The sequence below is a fragment of the Carassius gibelio genome, chromosome A12, assembly GCF_023724105.1.
Source record: "Carassius gibelio isolate Cgi1373 ecotype wild population from Czech Republic chromosome A12, carGib1.2-hapl.c, whole genome shotgun sequence".
Taxonomy (NCBI): domain Eukaryota; kingdom Metazoa; phylum Chordata; class Actinopteri; order Cypriniformes; family Cyprinidae; genus Carassius; species Carassius gibelio.
In genome coordinates this window covers 7733144-7749638 of record NC_068382.1, presented here as the reverse complement: position 1 = coordinate 7749638, position 16495 = coordinate 7733144, and the positions used below count along the sequence as shown (strand labels likewise).

Sequence of the window (16495 nt, the reverse complement as noted above, 5' to 3'; positions counted from 1 at the left end):
TTGGTACTTTGGTGTCATACAATGATCGGTGCGCAGCGATGCTTCAAGTTGAATGAACGAACAAACACCTAACATGTACGTGTATTTGCATTGCTTTGATCATTCTCTGTAGATCTCACCTTCTCACACGCCACGATTGGTTGATTTTATACCATACCTGCATGTTATTGGTAAAACTAATTTGGATGTTTTAGGCAATATAGAAATCCTGGCAAGGATGCGTCCTGGGAAAATGGCTTATATGGTCACCCTATGTGAATGGAAGTGGCTCACAGCACAAGATTGTCAGAAATCTCTACTTTATGCTTATGTATAACCAATCTGAAATCAACAAAGAGTCTTAACCTTATACAGCCTGCTGTGTCATATTGGATACGCACAAGGCCTCTAAATGATCAACAAGATCAAAACTTTGCTGAAAATCCTTCTGTTGTCTAATTGATCTGATGCTTTTGATTTTGCTTTTGCTTTTGAGTAAATTATCACATTTAGTAGATCTTTTTAGTATATATTTTGTAGCTATTTAGAATAACTTTTTAATATATTTTTTATAATATATAAATAATTGTTTTTTTTTGTTGCTGTGAAATATTTGATTTTAAGTTAATGTACAAATAACTTTTATATTATGATGAACCTTTACTGGACTGGAACAACCGTTTTACTTGATTATCCCTTAATCATATAACTAAGCATTAAATATGTATATAATAACAATATTTATTAGGAGATACTCAGTGACAGCTTATTGGCATTAAATGCTAGTAGTCTGCTACTGTCATTAGATCTCATTTATTTAATTTACAAGCTATCAGAATTTTATTTGACTTTTTGGCCATATAATTTTAGCAACTGCACCAAATTACATATTTTTCTATCAGTTTGTGCCTCTGAATAAAATGAAGGTATTTTTTCCTCCTCAAGTATGAGCTCCAAATTCTCATATGCTCCATATCCTACTACATAAGCCATAAAAGCCTGATGTATCACATATTATACTCAATAAAGAACACTTTTAGTTGTTATTGTCTTAGGGTTTAATGAACTGGTCCATTTAAACAAAACACTTTTTTTTTTTAGATGTATTCATGTCCACATGGAGATATTGTTGAACAGTGAGGCTGTACTATACATGGGGTGGTGTTGGCACAGTGTATAAAACACATGCCTTTGGTGTGAGAGACCCAGGTTCGAATCCACTGTGAGACACCAATTTGCCCCTGAGCAAGACACTTAACCCCTAGTTGCTCCAGAGGCGTGCAACCTCTGACATACTGTAGATAGCAATTGTAAGTCGCTTTGGATAAAAGTGTCAGCTAAATGTACATATTTGGCCAATATTGTTGTACTTAAAAGGAAAAAAGAAAGTGAAAAGTAAAAGGCTGTCCCAGGCTTTTTGATGAGGGGTTTCATTCCAAAAAGCTTTTGGTTCAGACTGAGACTGTTTGCCGTTAGAGTTTGGTTTGTTTAGTTTGTGTACACACAAACATTTTTGTGTACATTTTAACACTGTTGATTTCACAGTTTATTAATGTGAAACAATCTGTATTATGTGAAGCACTATACAAATAAATATGGTGATTTCTTTATAGATGCTTGAATAATTCACTAGGGAGAGCAGCTCAAATTTTTTGCATCTCTTGCAATACGTCCACAACAAACAAATGTAAGCAAGTTTTGGAATGGAGAAAGTTTTTCTGAAGTCCATGGTAAATCCGTCATAATTCAAATATATTTCCACTCTCTTTCAGGAGCTTGGTGTAGAGATTCCCCATTGTGGTGGTATCTCTTCGCGATGCCAAGATGGCAAGCCTGCTCCCTCCCACAGGCACCAACGTCTTCCGACGATTCACCCCGGAGTCGCTGGCGGAGATCGACAGGCTCATCCAGGAGAGGAGCACCAGAGAGGAAGTAGAGGGGGTTGAGGAGGTGCCACAGGCACCGAGCATTGATCTGGAGGCAGGAAAGGGCCTCCCAATGATCTATGGTGACCCACCAAAGGATCTCCTCAACACTCCTCTGGAGGACCTAGACCCCTTCTATAAAACACAGAAAGTCAGTCTCAAAGCCATAAATTTTAAATACAGTGCTCTGTATTTAAACCTAAACCTCTGTTCATCTGGTATCCATAATTGTTTTTAAGCCTTTGTGTTAACCTCTTTCTCATTTACAGACTTTTATTGTCATAACAAAGGGAAACACAATCTTCAGGTTCACTGCTGAACCAGCACTGTTTTGTATCAGTCCTTTCAGTCTTGTCAGAAGAGGAGCCATCAAAATTCTTATACATTCATATCCTTCTCATGCCGTCATTTTGATAGCATTTTGGTAATGATGATAATGATGCAGTAGAATGCCATTAGCTGTTTGCCATATTTACCTTGACTGTACTCCAAATTATTTAGTATGATCATCATGATCACCATCCTGTCCAACTGCGTGTTCATGACGATGAGTAACCCCCCACCCTGGAGTAAAACTGTCGAGTAAGAGCTGCCTCATGTGAACACACACATTTTTAGTGGAAGTGACTTTTCTAAATCTTTTAATGACTAGCAGAAGACATAAATAATTTTGGAGAGATTAAAGTTTATTGAGCAATAAAAAAAAGGAAAATATCCATGTGAAATAATTATACATATCTGCGTTGGTTAATTTTTTATTAGTATTTTAAAATTATTCCATATGTGTAATAGAAAAATGTATACTTGGGCAACAGATTTATATTGGTTTATATTTATATTATTATATATATGTGCAGTATTAATACTACATATTATAATTGCAACACAGCAACACATATTTATGCTAATTTATTCACAAGAAATGTTGATATCTATATATTTATTTGTTGTTGTAGGTATGTTTTTACTGGTATATACACCTTTGAAGCAACAATCAAAGTTTTGTCTCGAGGCTTCTTCATCGGACCTTTCACATTCCTCCGTGATCCATGGAACTGGCTTGATTTCATGGTGATTAGCATGGCGTGAGTATTTCAATTTATATATACAGAACGACTATATATACATACACACATACGAATATGTTATTACAGAAATAGTTTACTTAAAAATCCTTTTTGGCCATTCAAGATGACGTTGTTTTATCATCTGAACAGATTTGGAGAAATTAAGCATTGCATCACTTTCTCACCAGTGAATCCTTTGCAGTGAATGGGTGCCGCCAGAATAAGAGACCAAACACCTGATTAAAACATCACAATAATCCACAAGAAATCCACACCACTCCAGTCCATCACTTAACATCAATTCATCTTGTCACTCAGTCTAATGATGTGAAAAAAAAGCTGAGTGTTTGTAAGAAAACAATTTATCATTAGGGTGTTTTTAACTTTAAACAAGTCCTCTATCCACAATATTGCTTTTTACAGTGAAAAAGTTGTCTCGCCTAAATCAGGAGAGAAATATGCACAGATCAAGCACTGTTTAAGCCAAAACAGTCAAAAGCAGTCCTAAACAAGTATGTTGGTGGATTTTGATGTGAGAGGGAAACTGAAAACTTTGCTGATCCATTTTCTATGTTCAAGTTTCAAAATGTATGCAAAAGCACAATTTAAGTATTATAAAAGTGGCCCATATGTTTTCTGTATTTTAGGCATATTATACATTCGCTGATTTGAGGTTTGATTGTTTCCAGGTACATCACAGAATTTGTCGACCTTGGTAATGTGTCAGCACTGAGGACGTTTCGTGTGCTTCGAGCTCTCAAAACTATCACAGTTATTCCTGGTATGTAATAGATGTATGAAATGCTACAGTACTTTAAAAGGCAAACAAAATATAAAACCAGAGAACCACAAAAAAGCAAATATATAAAAAAAAAAAAAAGGTTTTCTTTTATACCTTTGTATGCAAATATTTATTTCTGGAAATGAATGACACCTTTGCATTGTAGTTTTATTTGTCTTACATACTATATACAACAACAACAAAAAATATTTGTTGCATTTTTTTCAAATTATCAATTTTTTTAGTTAGTTTCTAAAAGCTCTCACGTTGCACTTTCTGCTCAGGTTTGAAAACCATCGTTGGGGCTTTGATTCAGTCTGTCAAGAAGATGATAAATGTAATGATTTTGACTCTGTTTGCACTGGCTGTATTTGCCCTCATTGGCCTTCAGCTGTTCATGGGAAATTTACGTCACAAGTGCATCCGTTGGCCCATTGCCAACAGCACCATCTTTGATGACTACAACTCCACCATGGTCAATGACACCACCCTCAACGTCACAGATACTTTCGATTTCAAAGCGTACATAGACAATGAAGGTGAAGTCAGGTCAATGTTATTAAGTATTTCCAATTTTTACTCAACTATGTCATCACATAGTTATAACAACAGTACTAACAGTGTTTAAAAAAAGACTAACAGTGATTGTTACTGCAAGATAATAATATTTTTTTTGACATGTGAAAACTATTAGAATGGTATAGGATTTTTTTGCTTTGTGAATTTTTGATTTATTTATTTTTTTAGCTAGTCACATAGAATGAAAATTGTAATAAATAAAAATGTTAATTTATTTTTGGCTATAAACTTTATTTTTATACTCATTATACTCTGCAGAAAACCAATACTTTCTGGAAGGAAGTTTAGATGCTTTAATATGTGGTAACAGCTCTGATGCTGGGTAAGTTTGTTTATGTTTAGTAATTAAAAATGCTAGTACTTTAATATAGTTTGTGTGTAATACAAGGTACTTTCAGTTATTTCCAATAGCTAGTTAATTTATAAAATCATAAAAGCAACAAAGATTTATGAATGAAAAAATTAAGATTAATGAGATTTGTTGTCTCATGTAATAAAAGGAGGTGCCCAGAAGGTTACACGTGTATGAAGGCTGGACGAAACCCAAACTATGGCTACACCAGCTATGACAACTTTGGCTGGGCATTTCTCACCCTCTTCAGAGTCATGACTCAGGACTACTGGGAGAATCTCTTTCAGTTGGTCCGTTAACAAGTCATTTTTATGTTTGTTCATCTGTTGGAATAGTATATGCAAATTAAATTCCATTTCCATCTTGTTTAGACCCTTCGTGCTGCTGGGAAGACCTACATGATCTTCTTTGTGGTGGTCATCTTCCTGGGCTCTTTCTACCTGATCAATCTGATCTTGGCTGTGGTTGCGATGGCATATGATGAGCAGAATGAAGCCACCTTGGCTGAAGCTCTTCAGAAAGAAGAGGAGTTTCAAAGATTACTTGAGCAACTCAAGAACCAAGAGCAAGAGGTCAGGTGACAAGCATATGGTTTTACTTTAAAATACAGTTACAGTATATAACTTAAAGAGCTTGAAGACTAATGTTACCTCAGATTCACAATGTAATGCATATCACATCCCCAAACAGTTCTTCCAGGATTTCGCTGAACTTTTTCCCGATTTTTGCGGCCTAAAATGACTGATTTTGCAGTGGCTTTTCTAAAAATTTGTGGCAATATTTGCGGCATTTCTTATTGTTTTGCAGTGAAAACTGTGGGAAGCTGTGGGAAGTTGTGGCCTTGTTGTTAGAGAGTTTGACTCCTAACCCTAGGGTTGTGGCTTCGAGTCTCGGGCTGGCAATACCACGACTTATGCTGCGTTTCCACCGAAATTACCCGGAACATTTGTACCAGGAACTTTTTCCCCATTAACTTTTTTCCACCTTAGTGATGGAAAGTTTGATTCTTTTCCGCAAACCCGTTCTTTCGGACGGTTCGATTCAATAAACCGGTTGAAAAAAACGGTTCACCGGTTCTTTTACGCTTGACGTAATGATGTCATTGGCGATGACATAATGGCATCAAGTCTATCAAACATTCAAATATATAAAGTCAGTAATCATAACTTTAGTAAGTTAAAAACCTCATAATCATGAAAAGTTATAACCTCATAATCCGAAAACCGATGCAACCAGTTCTTGACTTGAGAATGAGAACCCCTTTGGCCTATACATAATCTACAATATACAAATTAGAAACATTCATCCTAAAAAAATCGTACATCACTACAGACCTGTTGCTTTCTGCGTTTCCACCGCGATCTAAAGTACCGGGAAGATTAGGCAAATAGACTGGTGATGTAGGTCTGCGCGCGTTTCTCAATACAAAGTACGCTGATTTAGGACTTGCATCCTCAGTAGTTCAGACTTTGTGCATTTCGACTCGGTAGTGTGATGTCCGCGATGACGCAAATCCGGAAATTCTGCAAACAGCAGCGTACTTGATAACATCAGTAAGCTCGTCTTGGCTACTGCATTTTTCCTCACTTTACATTTACAATAAAATGAATTATGATATCAAATACCACTGCCTCCTTTCGTTTTCATTTAAACATAATAATAGCTGCAGACATGTACTTAGTTCAGGGATATGTATATATATACAGCCATTACAATGAAACTGAATATTATATAAATTAGCATTTTTATTTTCATCTTAACGTATAGATAAATTGAATACAGACCAAATATTACCTTTTAGATTTACCCAAAACGAATTATATTTTATGTTTAACCACTAAAGAGACATCTGAGCCAGCGGCACATGTCAGAAGGTCTAGCCGATGTGAGGCTACTCTTGGCGGATACATGAGGACTGAGCTCTCGCTGATCACGTGGAGCTCACATCATTTTAAAATTTTTAAATAGGCGCTGTCTTTATAAATAAACCACAGATTTGAGTTTTAAACAACATTCTCGCCTGAAATACTTTTAAAATCACATTTCATGACAAAATAACAGTAATATTTTGAAAATGATCCGAATTAATGGTGGTCGAAATCACAATGCTGCGTGAACTCAACCAATCAGCATGTTTAGCGCCCAAGTTCCGCCCCCAAAAGTTACGGAACTTTGAAAAAGTAATACCTCGCCAGCAGGGACTTTCTGAGGGGCATTTTTTTACCCTGAACTTTATTTAGTTCCTGGTTCCTGCAGTGGAAACACACTGAGTACCAACCCAAAGTCCATAGTTCCTGGGTAAAGTTCCTGCGGTGGAAACACAGCTCTAGGTGCCCTTGAGCAAGTCATGGAACCCCCAACTGCTCCCCAGGCGCAGCAGTATAAATGGCTTCCCACTGCTCCGGGTGTGTGTTCATGGAGTGTGTGTGTTCACTGCTGTGTTTGTGCACTTTGGATGGGTTAAATGCACGAATTCTGAGTACGGGTCACCATATTTGGCTGTATGTCATGTCACTTTCACTTTCAAATATACCACAGACAACATTCATCCAACAGTGTTATGACTTTTCTGACTTCAAGAAACATTGTAGGGCTCCAGACTAACATTTGAGGACACCAGCACCAGTGCCATTAAGTTCTACAGAAGGTGGCTCCAGCACCTGACAGTAAAGCACTCACACTAATGTACATCTCAGAGATGTCTATTTGATGTCTGCATTTACATATGCAAAATGTATTTTTAAGAGTGCTTGCTCATACGGCTCTAAGATGTTTCCTGTCAGGTGTCAAATAAACATTTATTAGAATGCATGTAAAACTGACCATAGCAGACGTCTTATACTGTAGATGTACTTGTGCTATCTGGGTAGTTGATCCAGATAAAGTTAACTTCATTCATAATGTCTAAATATAATTTAATTTAATATTTTCAATTTATATATATTAGGGAGTGGAAATGGCCTGTAAGAATGTGCGACGATGTCACGGGACCAGTGTTGGTCAGTTATGCATTACTGTTTTTTGTAACTTTTTTAGTAATTGAGTAATTTAACGCGTTATAATTTATTAAATAGTAATTAGAGTATAGTTACAAGCTGGAGTCATTACATTGCTGACAGAATGCAGTGTATTATAATCTAAAGATTGTAAAAAGGATGTAGCACTGTTGAGTCAAGTAATAATGTAAAAATAACTAAACGTAGACTACGCTATATGTGTTTGCAGCGTTGGGTAATGCAGTGCTGAAATTTGCATGCTCACTAATCTTCTCATTATAACACACGAATTGTAGACATTATGAAAGATTCGTAATGCATATATTTATTGTGTTATAACAGAGATTTGTGAGATTGTAATGAATTGAGATGTCTTTTAGACATTATAAATGCAGCGCTCTTTGCTGACATTCTGCCATTTCAAGCCATTCACGCAGCTGCCGCTTGCTTTTTTATTTAAATAACAGTGTTCTGTGAATATAGATGCTTTAATAGCACAGTAACATGATCACTTTTTAAAGGAGTAATCAGTAATCAGTCATTTGATTACATTTTCAGAGTAACTTGCCCAACACTGAACCTAAATCTTCTGAAAATCTGCAACAATTCCGAAAAATTTACAGCATTTGTGGAAATTGCAGAGTTTGCTTGATTTTGCGATAAATTCAGCAATCGCAGAATTGCTAAATCCTGGAGGGACTGCCCAATGCACTTCTTATTCATTGATTTACATGTATACAGTTACACTGGTACAGTATGTTGATATGTGGTTGTTTATTAAAATCACAAATTACAGACAGGCAGTAAAGCATCTTTGGCCAGCCAGACAACACAAAGTCAAGGGTCAAACAGGACAGGTTCCCTGCAAAGTCTTGGTGGAGATGATGTAATAAAGGACTGTAATGGCCGAATAGTGCCTCGCCTTGTCGTCAACAGATCTTCCTTTAAGAAAGAGGTGATATAACTTTGACAACAGGAAGATATTAACATATTAGTCTAAGATGTGATGTAATTTTAATGATTGTATTGAGTATTGTTTACGGAATCTGTATTTTTATTCAGTTACATTTAAAAGGTAAAAATAATACTTCTCTATTTCGTATCATTTTACTAAGATCTAAACATACAAAATACATACAATATGTTGTGTAACTCTACTTAAAAATACACATTTTCATTTGATTTATCCTAATGTTATAAGGGCGAGTAAATTATGACAGAATCTTAATTTTTGGATGAACTATCCCTTTCAGACACATTTACATTTTTATAATAGAAATCAACACAGATTAATCAACTTGAATCAAGAGTGAACACGGTTCATGATTAGTCTTGTTTATTAGTTTAGAAAATCACTATATTCAAATGTTAAATCACTGTAAAATCATCTGCTGAAAATACTCAGGTAACAGATTTCAGAATATTGAATATTTCAACTTTTTAATAATTAAGTACAATGGTAACACTTTATTTTAGGGACTAATTCTCACAATTCAGTAGTTGACTATTAGCATACATGTTACTAGCATATTGGCTGTTTATTAGTACTTACAAAGCACATATCAATGCCTTATTCTGCATGAGCATATCTTAGATCCCTTAATCCTAACCAATACCTAAACTTATCAACTTCCTAAATTAGGAGTTTATTGAGGCAAAGGTCATAGTTAATAGTTAGTTAATAGTGTGAACTGGTCCCCAAACTAAAGTGTGACCAGTACGATTAAATGTGGATAATTTTTACTTTCACTTTTTAGGGTAGGTATTTAGAGTTTCAATGTAGTAAACAATTTTGACATAAAGTAGTATCTGTACCTTAACATAAGTACAATTTCTCAGGATTTGTTACACCTCTGATTAGTGTATTAGTTATGCACAGCCAGTCAAAAGTTTTAATTTGACAGAATTTGTTTATCATTATCTAATGAGCTTTTGATGCATACATACAGTACATGCACAGACTAGTACTATCTGTTCAGATTAATTATGAGCTCATTGTAATGACTGAATATTAAATAGAAGTCTCTTTTCTGTTTATTTAGTCATTGAAATCTTTACAAAGTTTAGCCTTTTACCATGTTTTGTCATTATGATGACTTCTGTACTGTTTTATCTGTCCTCCAGTTATCAGCTGAAGAGGACCACAAGTCCATGAGCTCCAAACACAGCATGCAGTACCTGGACGAGCCCAAACTCTGCAAGAGAACAGCTAGTGCTATCAGTGTGCTCACTGCAACTATGGAGGGTACTAGCTTGAAGAAAGTCCTTGAGGGCTTATTAACTGCAAATTAATAGGATGTTAATTTGGATACCTTATGAAGTAGCTTTGTCACTGAGGAGCATGTCTAAAAAAAAAACTTTTTTTTCCATGTATTGTGCTTGTCCAGATATTCTAGAATATCATGGACCAAAATAGTCTGGCACACAAAAGTAAAAAAAAATGGTTATTATTACCATGAACTACACATGCCCATCAGTAAGTGCATTTATAGCCATGACATGATCAAAGACATGCTGAATACCCACAACTAATTCTTGTGAAGTCCTAGTAATGGGGATGTAAATGCACTGGGATTAGACAGGCACTCTGTAGGTCCCTAAAGTTTTATTTAAAGTGCATTTTCCAAGATTTTTTTTGCCATGGTCTTACAGAACAGCCTGAGAGTGTCTGTTGGAGATAGAGATTTATCCTTAGCAGAGGCCAGGCACGTTGTGTGTGGAGAAAAACCTGTTAACTTCATCTGAGTGGTGCTAATCTGTGGGCTATTTCAGAGCCATGGGTTGACTTTAGAACTTGTTGCTGTCACTCTGCCGGTGTTCATTCACTGCTCACTGTAAATTAAAACTGTTCAGATATTGTTTTCCATCTCTCTGTCTCCCTAGAGTTGGAAGATGCTCAGAGACCTTGTCCCCCTGGCTGGTATAAGTTTGCTGATATTTTCTTTAAATGGGACTGCTGCACTTCCTGGATCATATTTAAGAAGTGGGTTCATTTTGTAGTGATGGACCCATTTGCGGATCTAGGTATCACCATCTGTATTGTGCTCAACACACTTTTCATGGCCATGGAGCACTACCCCATGAGTCCGGATTTTGAACATGTTCTCTCAGTGGGCAACTTGGTTAGTGTTTCATCAATAATTATGGATTACTGTTACAGTAAATAACTGTAAAAAAATATGAATATTGAGGATTTGCCTGTTTAAAATGTATGCATATACAGTAGCAAGCTGCATAATTGCATATCAAGTTGTGGCCCTGGTTGTGTCATGTGAGTCATGCTGATTAACCAAAAAAATAAAATAAAAAACCGAGAGATCAGCACCAAACCAGCATAAATCAAAATGGAACCTCAAACCAATATGAAGCATATCAAAATAACAGAAGCACTGTGTAAACAGCAACTGTAATACATTGCATTAGTGTATTTTGGTGACACTTTACAGTAAGGTTCCATTTGTAAAAATTAATATGAAAATACTTCTAAAGCATGTATTAATCCTAGTTAATTAATTAATTCAGATTATTAGTAGCCTTAAACGGACTGTCTCAAATCACATTAAATCTTATTCTTCAAGGTATTTACAGGAATCTTCACAGCTGAAATGGTGTTCAAGCTCATAGCTATGGACCCCTATTACTACTTCCAGGTGGGCTGGAACATATTTGACAGTATCATTGTAACACTCAGCCTGGTAGAGTTGGGACTGGCCAATGTTCAGGGATTGTCTGTTCTCAGGTCCTTCCGTTTGGTAAGTCTGAATCTCAACCCCACAGTCTCTTTTATTGTTTTATGGTTAATGTGATGTATATTCGCTGTAAAATGCATTCATTTAAGAAATACCTTATCCTAGTATGTAAATGGTATGTGGTTTAATTTTGTATGCTGTTGTGTCTCTCATGGTATGTGTGTGTTTGTGCCCATCTCTGACGGATGTGCTGGAAGTAGTTACGTGTCTTCAAACTGGCTAAATCTTGGCCAACTCTTAACATGCTGATCAAGATCATTGGCAACTCAGTAGGTGCCCTGGGGAACCTAACGCTTGTCCTGGCCATCATCGTCTTCATCTTCGCCGTGGTGGGCATGCAGCTTTTTGGCAAGAGCTACAAGGACTGTGTTTGTAAGATCTCTCAGGACTGCAAGCTGCCCCGCTGGCACATGAACGACTTCTTCCACTCTTTCCTCATCGTCTTTCGGATCTTGTGTGGAGAGTGGATCGAGACCATGTGGGACTGCATGGAGGTGGCGGGAGCGAGCATGTGCCTGATAGTCTTCATGATGGTCATGGTCATTGGAAACCTTGTGGTAAGTTATCTGATGACATGCCACTGACACACTGCACAATTGATTTGATCACTTGGTATTTTCATTGTGTTTCCAGCACAGATATCTAAATATTCTTAAATCAAGACACATGTATAGAACATTGTACTGTAAAACAAGACAAAATACTGGGAAAGAAAAAATGTTTTTTTTTTCTCTCTTTTTTTTTTATTTTTTGCAGTACACTGCATGTGCAAGAACTTCTAAAGCTTTTATTGCAGTGCAACTCTGATGTGTTACTATTTTATTTCACACTCAAAGGGAACTCTATTATCATTAGACAGCTGCTGTCACTGCTAAGCTGTTAATCTTTATAACCGTTACCCTGAATCTGTACTGATCTGAAGATTTAGCATAGCAACCAAGCCAAACCCAAAGGATTTTCAGCACAGCTGATGGCAGACTGGCTGTTGCTGACATTCAGGTGGCACAGCTGTTAGCGTCTGATTTCTCTGAGTAACCAAGTGTTAATTGGTCATAACATTGAAACTTTCATATGCAAGGCACCCTATAGTGCTGGACTTCAGTAAATATCACAAACAACTAAGCAGTGTTATTTTAGTTGCACTGATATATTATTATAGTCTTTGTTAATATTTTCAATTAGATTTTATTTTTATATATTCTTTCATTTTAAAATTTTAGTAATTTTGTTGTGTTTTAATTTTTTTATATATATATTTATTTTATTTAGTTTTTTTCTTTTTAGTTTTTTTAGTACTTAAAATAAAATAATAAAATAAGTTTAACGTTTTTATATTTTATTTTATTTTGGTTAACATTTATTTTATTTCAAGTAACTTCTTTTTTATGGTTTTAATTTTAGTTAACCCTACAACTAAGAACATTGCAATGAGAAATAAATGATTAAATACTATAATAGATATATCTGATTTTAGCAAAATTATAATTTACAATTAGTGTTTCCGTATAGTACCCCAACAGGAAGCTGTCATTGTTGTTTTTAAGTGAAAACTAGCATGCTAATTTCATGTGTTGATACAGATCAAGGAGATGCAGATGAGCTGCTAGCAGCTGTGCACATAATTACCACACTGGAACTGCTGACTGAATACATTTCCTCTCAGGTTATGCATAGTGAGAAAAGGAAATGGCCTGTCTTAGCATTCTAACAAAAGCATCATTACTCAACATGGCCCATGGCTAACATACATTTTCACACACAAACATACTCTTCATGTGGTTAGACTCTCCTGCACTTTGTACATCTTATGACTGGAGACAGCAAACAGTGGTTTTGTTCTTGGCTGTATGCTGAGATGCAGCTCAAGTGAGTGTCTTGGCGCACAAGAAACAAACACGGACAGCTGAGAAACACAGCAGCATGAGCTGAAGTTTCATGTGCCAGTTCCTCACCTATACTTTATACAGTAACTGATGTGTCGTGACCCAAAACAATGATAAATGCAAATAATAAAATGGAAAGCATTTTCACCCATTTGTGTGATCGGGGTGTGCTGGTCTGAAAACGAGGTGTGTTCAGGTGCATTGTTGGCACATTGCTATTTTGAGGAACTGAAAATAGACTGCGCCATAGACCAACTCAAGCCTGGTCTAAAGTCTGGTGCAATGTTTTTTCTTTGTCATTTAAAGAGCGCATTCCACAACACTCCTACACGCTGCTTATTATACACTCCGCGGTGCACAGCAGCACATAAAGATGCCAAATTAAACAAAAAAATTAGGGATTACAATGTAAAATAATATTATTGTGTAGGTTACATAATTATAAAAGTGCCTACCGGGACACAGCATCACAGTATCACAGTATGGTAAGGGACGTAACATTTCCATCACATGCATTCAGCCAATTACAATGCACTAAAGCTGGCTAATTTAGAACACACATCGCTTTTCAGACAGATGAGTTTTGTTAAAAATGTCACGTTTCAGAAGGCGAGACATAGAGGGGAAACAATAATGTACATTATGTAGAAATGAATGTGTTTTTTTAACCTCAAACCGCGTAAACACATTTAATTACACCAAGTAAACAAAATAATGTTATTTTTAGCAACATCATATGACCCCTTAAATTTGAAATAGAAAATCATTTGTAACATTATAAATATCACTGTCAAATTTTCTTCTCAAATGTGTCCAACTGTAACATTATTTGGCAAAAATCAATCTGTCAATTGAAAATATCCAGTCAAAAAATGTTAAGTAGTTGCATTTGAGGATTTCCTTCCTTCCTGTTTTTTTTTTTTTTTTTTGCATGTTATTTGCATGTTAAAATGGTTTACTAAGCCTAACCAGAGGGTCCTGAAGCAAAAGCAGCCTCTGACCTCATAGTGGAGAGCAATGAAATCATATACGTTGAGCATCAGTATTGACAAGAGTTGCATATGCACTCTAAGTTTAGTGGGCTGGATGAAAAAGTAGGCTAGGTGAGTGTAAGACGAGAAACCAAATATCAGAGGCCTCATTTGGCATTCATCTCTGGTGTGCAATGTGAAAATCACAGCACCTGCTTCTACTGTTGTGTTTCTCAGGAAGCTTGATATATCTCATACATTAGGCTGATATCTTGTCAAATGATCTGGGTATTTTGCACTAGGATGTGACTGGAGCCAAATAATTTGTGCTTTGATGTACAGGGCTATTATTATAGTATCATGACTCTATTACGATTAATATAGTATTGAGAAACTCGACTAAAGAGGATTCATTGGCAATGATGTATTTCTGTTTTGGCCAAGAGCTTTAAATACCCCAGCATACCCTGATTAAATTAATATCCACAGAGTCAAAGATATATTTAAGTACTGAATTGCTGGAAAAATATATACTGTACCATATTGTGATGCAAGTCAAAATTTATGAAGTTGGAATTATATTAATCAATTCTCATTAAATTATGTCATATAACTTTCTCCATTAAATAACTTAATTTTAGCTACATAAACTTTGCCTGGTTTATTTTCTATCTTTCTCAGCCTGTGCCCAAGTCTGATATAAAGGAGTTAGCACATGTAACTATGTGCTAGGTCTAGTGTGCATCGACCCTAAAGATAGCATCTCTGCCCCAGTCTTCCAGACAACATAATATTTGTTGGAATAGATATAGGCAGTGCAGACGAGTTACACCTAAGCCATCTCTGATCAGCTCGTCAGGTGTGCAGTAGCTAGACAACACTGATGAGCACAAGGAGCAGATAGCATGAGAGCTGCATCCGAAAACTGAAAAATGCTGCCTTCGGAGGTCGCAATCCAAGATAGGGAGGCATCAATGCACGTCCGAAATCAATGGCAACTTAATTTCCTGTCTCCTGAGGTGCCTTCATCTGGGCGGTTTTTGAAGGCAGCATAGATGTATCCTTCGCTGCCTTTGATATCCTACAATCCCATGCATTCCTTTCTGTGACAGTTAAGCCAAAAAATAAAGATGGCGTCTCAAAGCTGCGGTCGGTGGTCAGTTTGTGTGTAAATGTATGTTTCTGAACAAAGTTTTCCACTTTTTATGTAATTTCTAGCGAGAAATTGATATTACAATAATGAAATATCCACTTAATTATCAACAAAGCTCTTTATATTTTGCTGTAGATCATTAAACCATTACTCTGCCTCAGACGCCTGTCTGAAATCCTTTTCATGAGGTGCCTTCGGGCAAAAACGCTGCCTGCAAAGTCATCGCATGATTAGACAGCAAGGCAGCAAGTCACCTCAAGTCACCTGCCCAAGTTTTTGGATGCAGACACAGAATGAGCCAAACAGACCCATGAACCATCACAGTACAGGAATGAATCCTCCTGTATGCTGGAGGCAGTTTAAGGTGGACCAACAACAGACTAATAATCTTGGTGACAGTAAACGGGCCAATTAATTTAGGAGCAAGTTTCTTACAAATGGTACAGAGAGGAATGTTCTTAGAGGAAAGCCACACTTTTTGACCAACGACATAGACGGGCAGAGGGATGAAATGAGCAGCCTTCAAGAACCAGTCCACCACGGTCAAAACCACCATGTTCCCAATTGAGAGCGGGAGACCTGTGACGAAATATAGTGAAATGTGGGACCAGGGTCACGAGGGAACTGACAGTAGCTGAATGAGTCCAGCAGGGGGTCGATTGGAAGTCTTAGAATTGGCACAGACAGAGCAAGCCAAAACAAAACATCATATGTTGCGAGCCATAGATGGCCACCAAAACCATTGTTTAACAAGAAACATAGTACGACTCACCCCAGGATGACAAGCCACCTTATAACAACAGACTCCATCGAATGACATCTGACTGTAAAGTTTTTGGCACAAACAAATGACCCGGTGGGCATCTGGGCAGAGGTATTACCCCTTGTGAAGCCGTATGGACCCTCAATTCGATCTCCCATGTGTCTACAAAAATCTTCTGTGGCACAATGGGCTCGGAAGAAAGACAGGCACTCCGAATGGTCAAAAATACGGGATAACGCATTAGGCTTGATGTTCTTGGAGCCCGGCCGATAAGAGATGAAAAAAAAGAAGAAGAAA

The 16495-nt window shown here is 36.7% G+C and overlaps 1 protein-coding gene across 1 annotated transcript in view; it reads left to right on the top strand.

The window, feature by feature from the left end:
* Positions 1 to 16495, top strand: part of LOC128025033 (sodium channel protein type 4 subunit alpha A) — a 40540-nt gene that overhangs the window by 13191 nt on the left and 10854 nt on the right. The window contains exons 2-15 of the mRNA XM_052610998.1: positions 1752 to 2055; positions 2174 to 2292; positions 2397 to 2486; positions 2861 to 2989; positions 3661 to 3752; positions 4037 to 4291; positions 4590 to 4653; positions 4832 to 4973; positions 5055 to 5255; positions 8476 to 8634; positions 9804 to 9924; positions 10563 to 10801; positions 11258 to 11431; positions 11629 to 11985. Coding sequence (XP_052466958.1) covers positions 1804 to 2055; positions 2174 to 2292; positions 2397 to 2486; positions 2861 to 2989; positions 3661 to 3752; positions 4037 to 4291; positions 4590 to 4653; positions 4832 to 4973; positions 5055 to 5255; positions 8476 to 8634; positions 9804 to 9924; positions 10563 to 10801; positions 11258 to 11431; positions 11629 to 11985 — 2394 coding nt within the window. The 5' untranslated portion in view covers positions 1752 to 1803. The remainder of the gene's footprint in view (positions 1 to 1751; positions 2056 to 2173; positions 2293 to 2396; positions 2487 to 2860; positions 2990 to 3660; positions 3753 to 4036; positions 4292 to 4589; positions 4654 to 4831; positions 4974 to 5054; positions 5256 to 8475; positions 8635 to 9803; positions 9925 to 10562; positions 10802 to 11257; positions 11432 to 11628; positions 11986 to 16495) is intronic.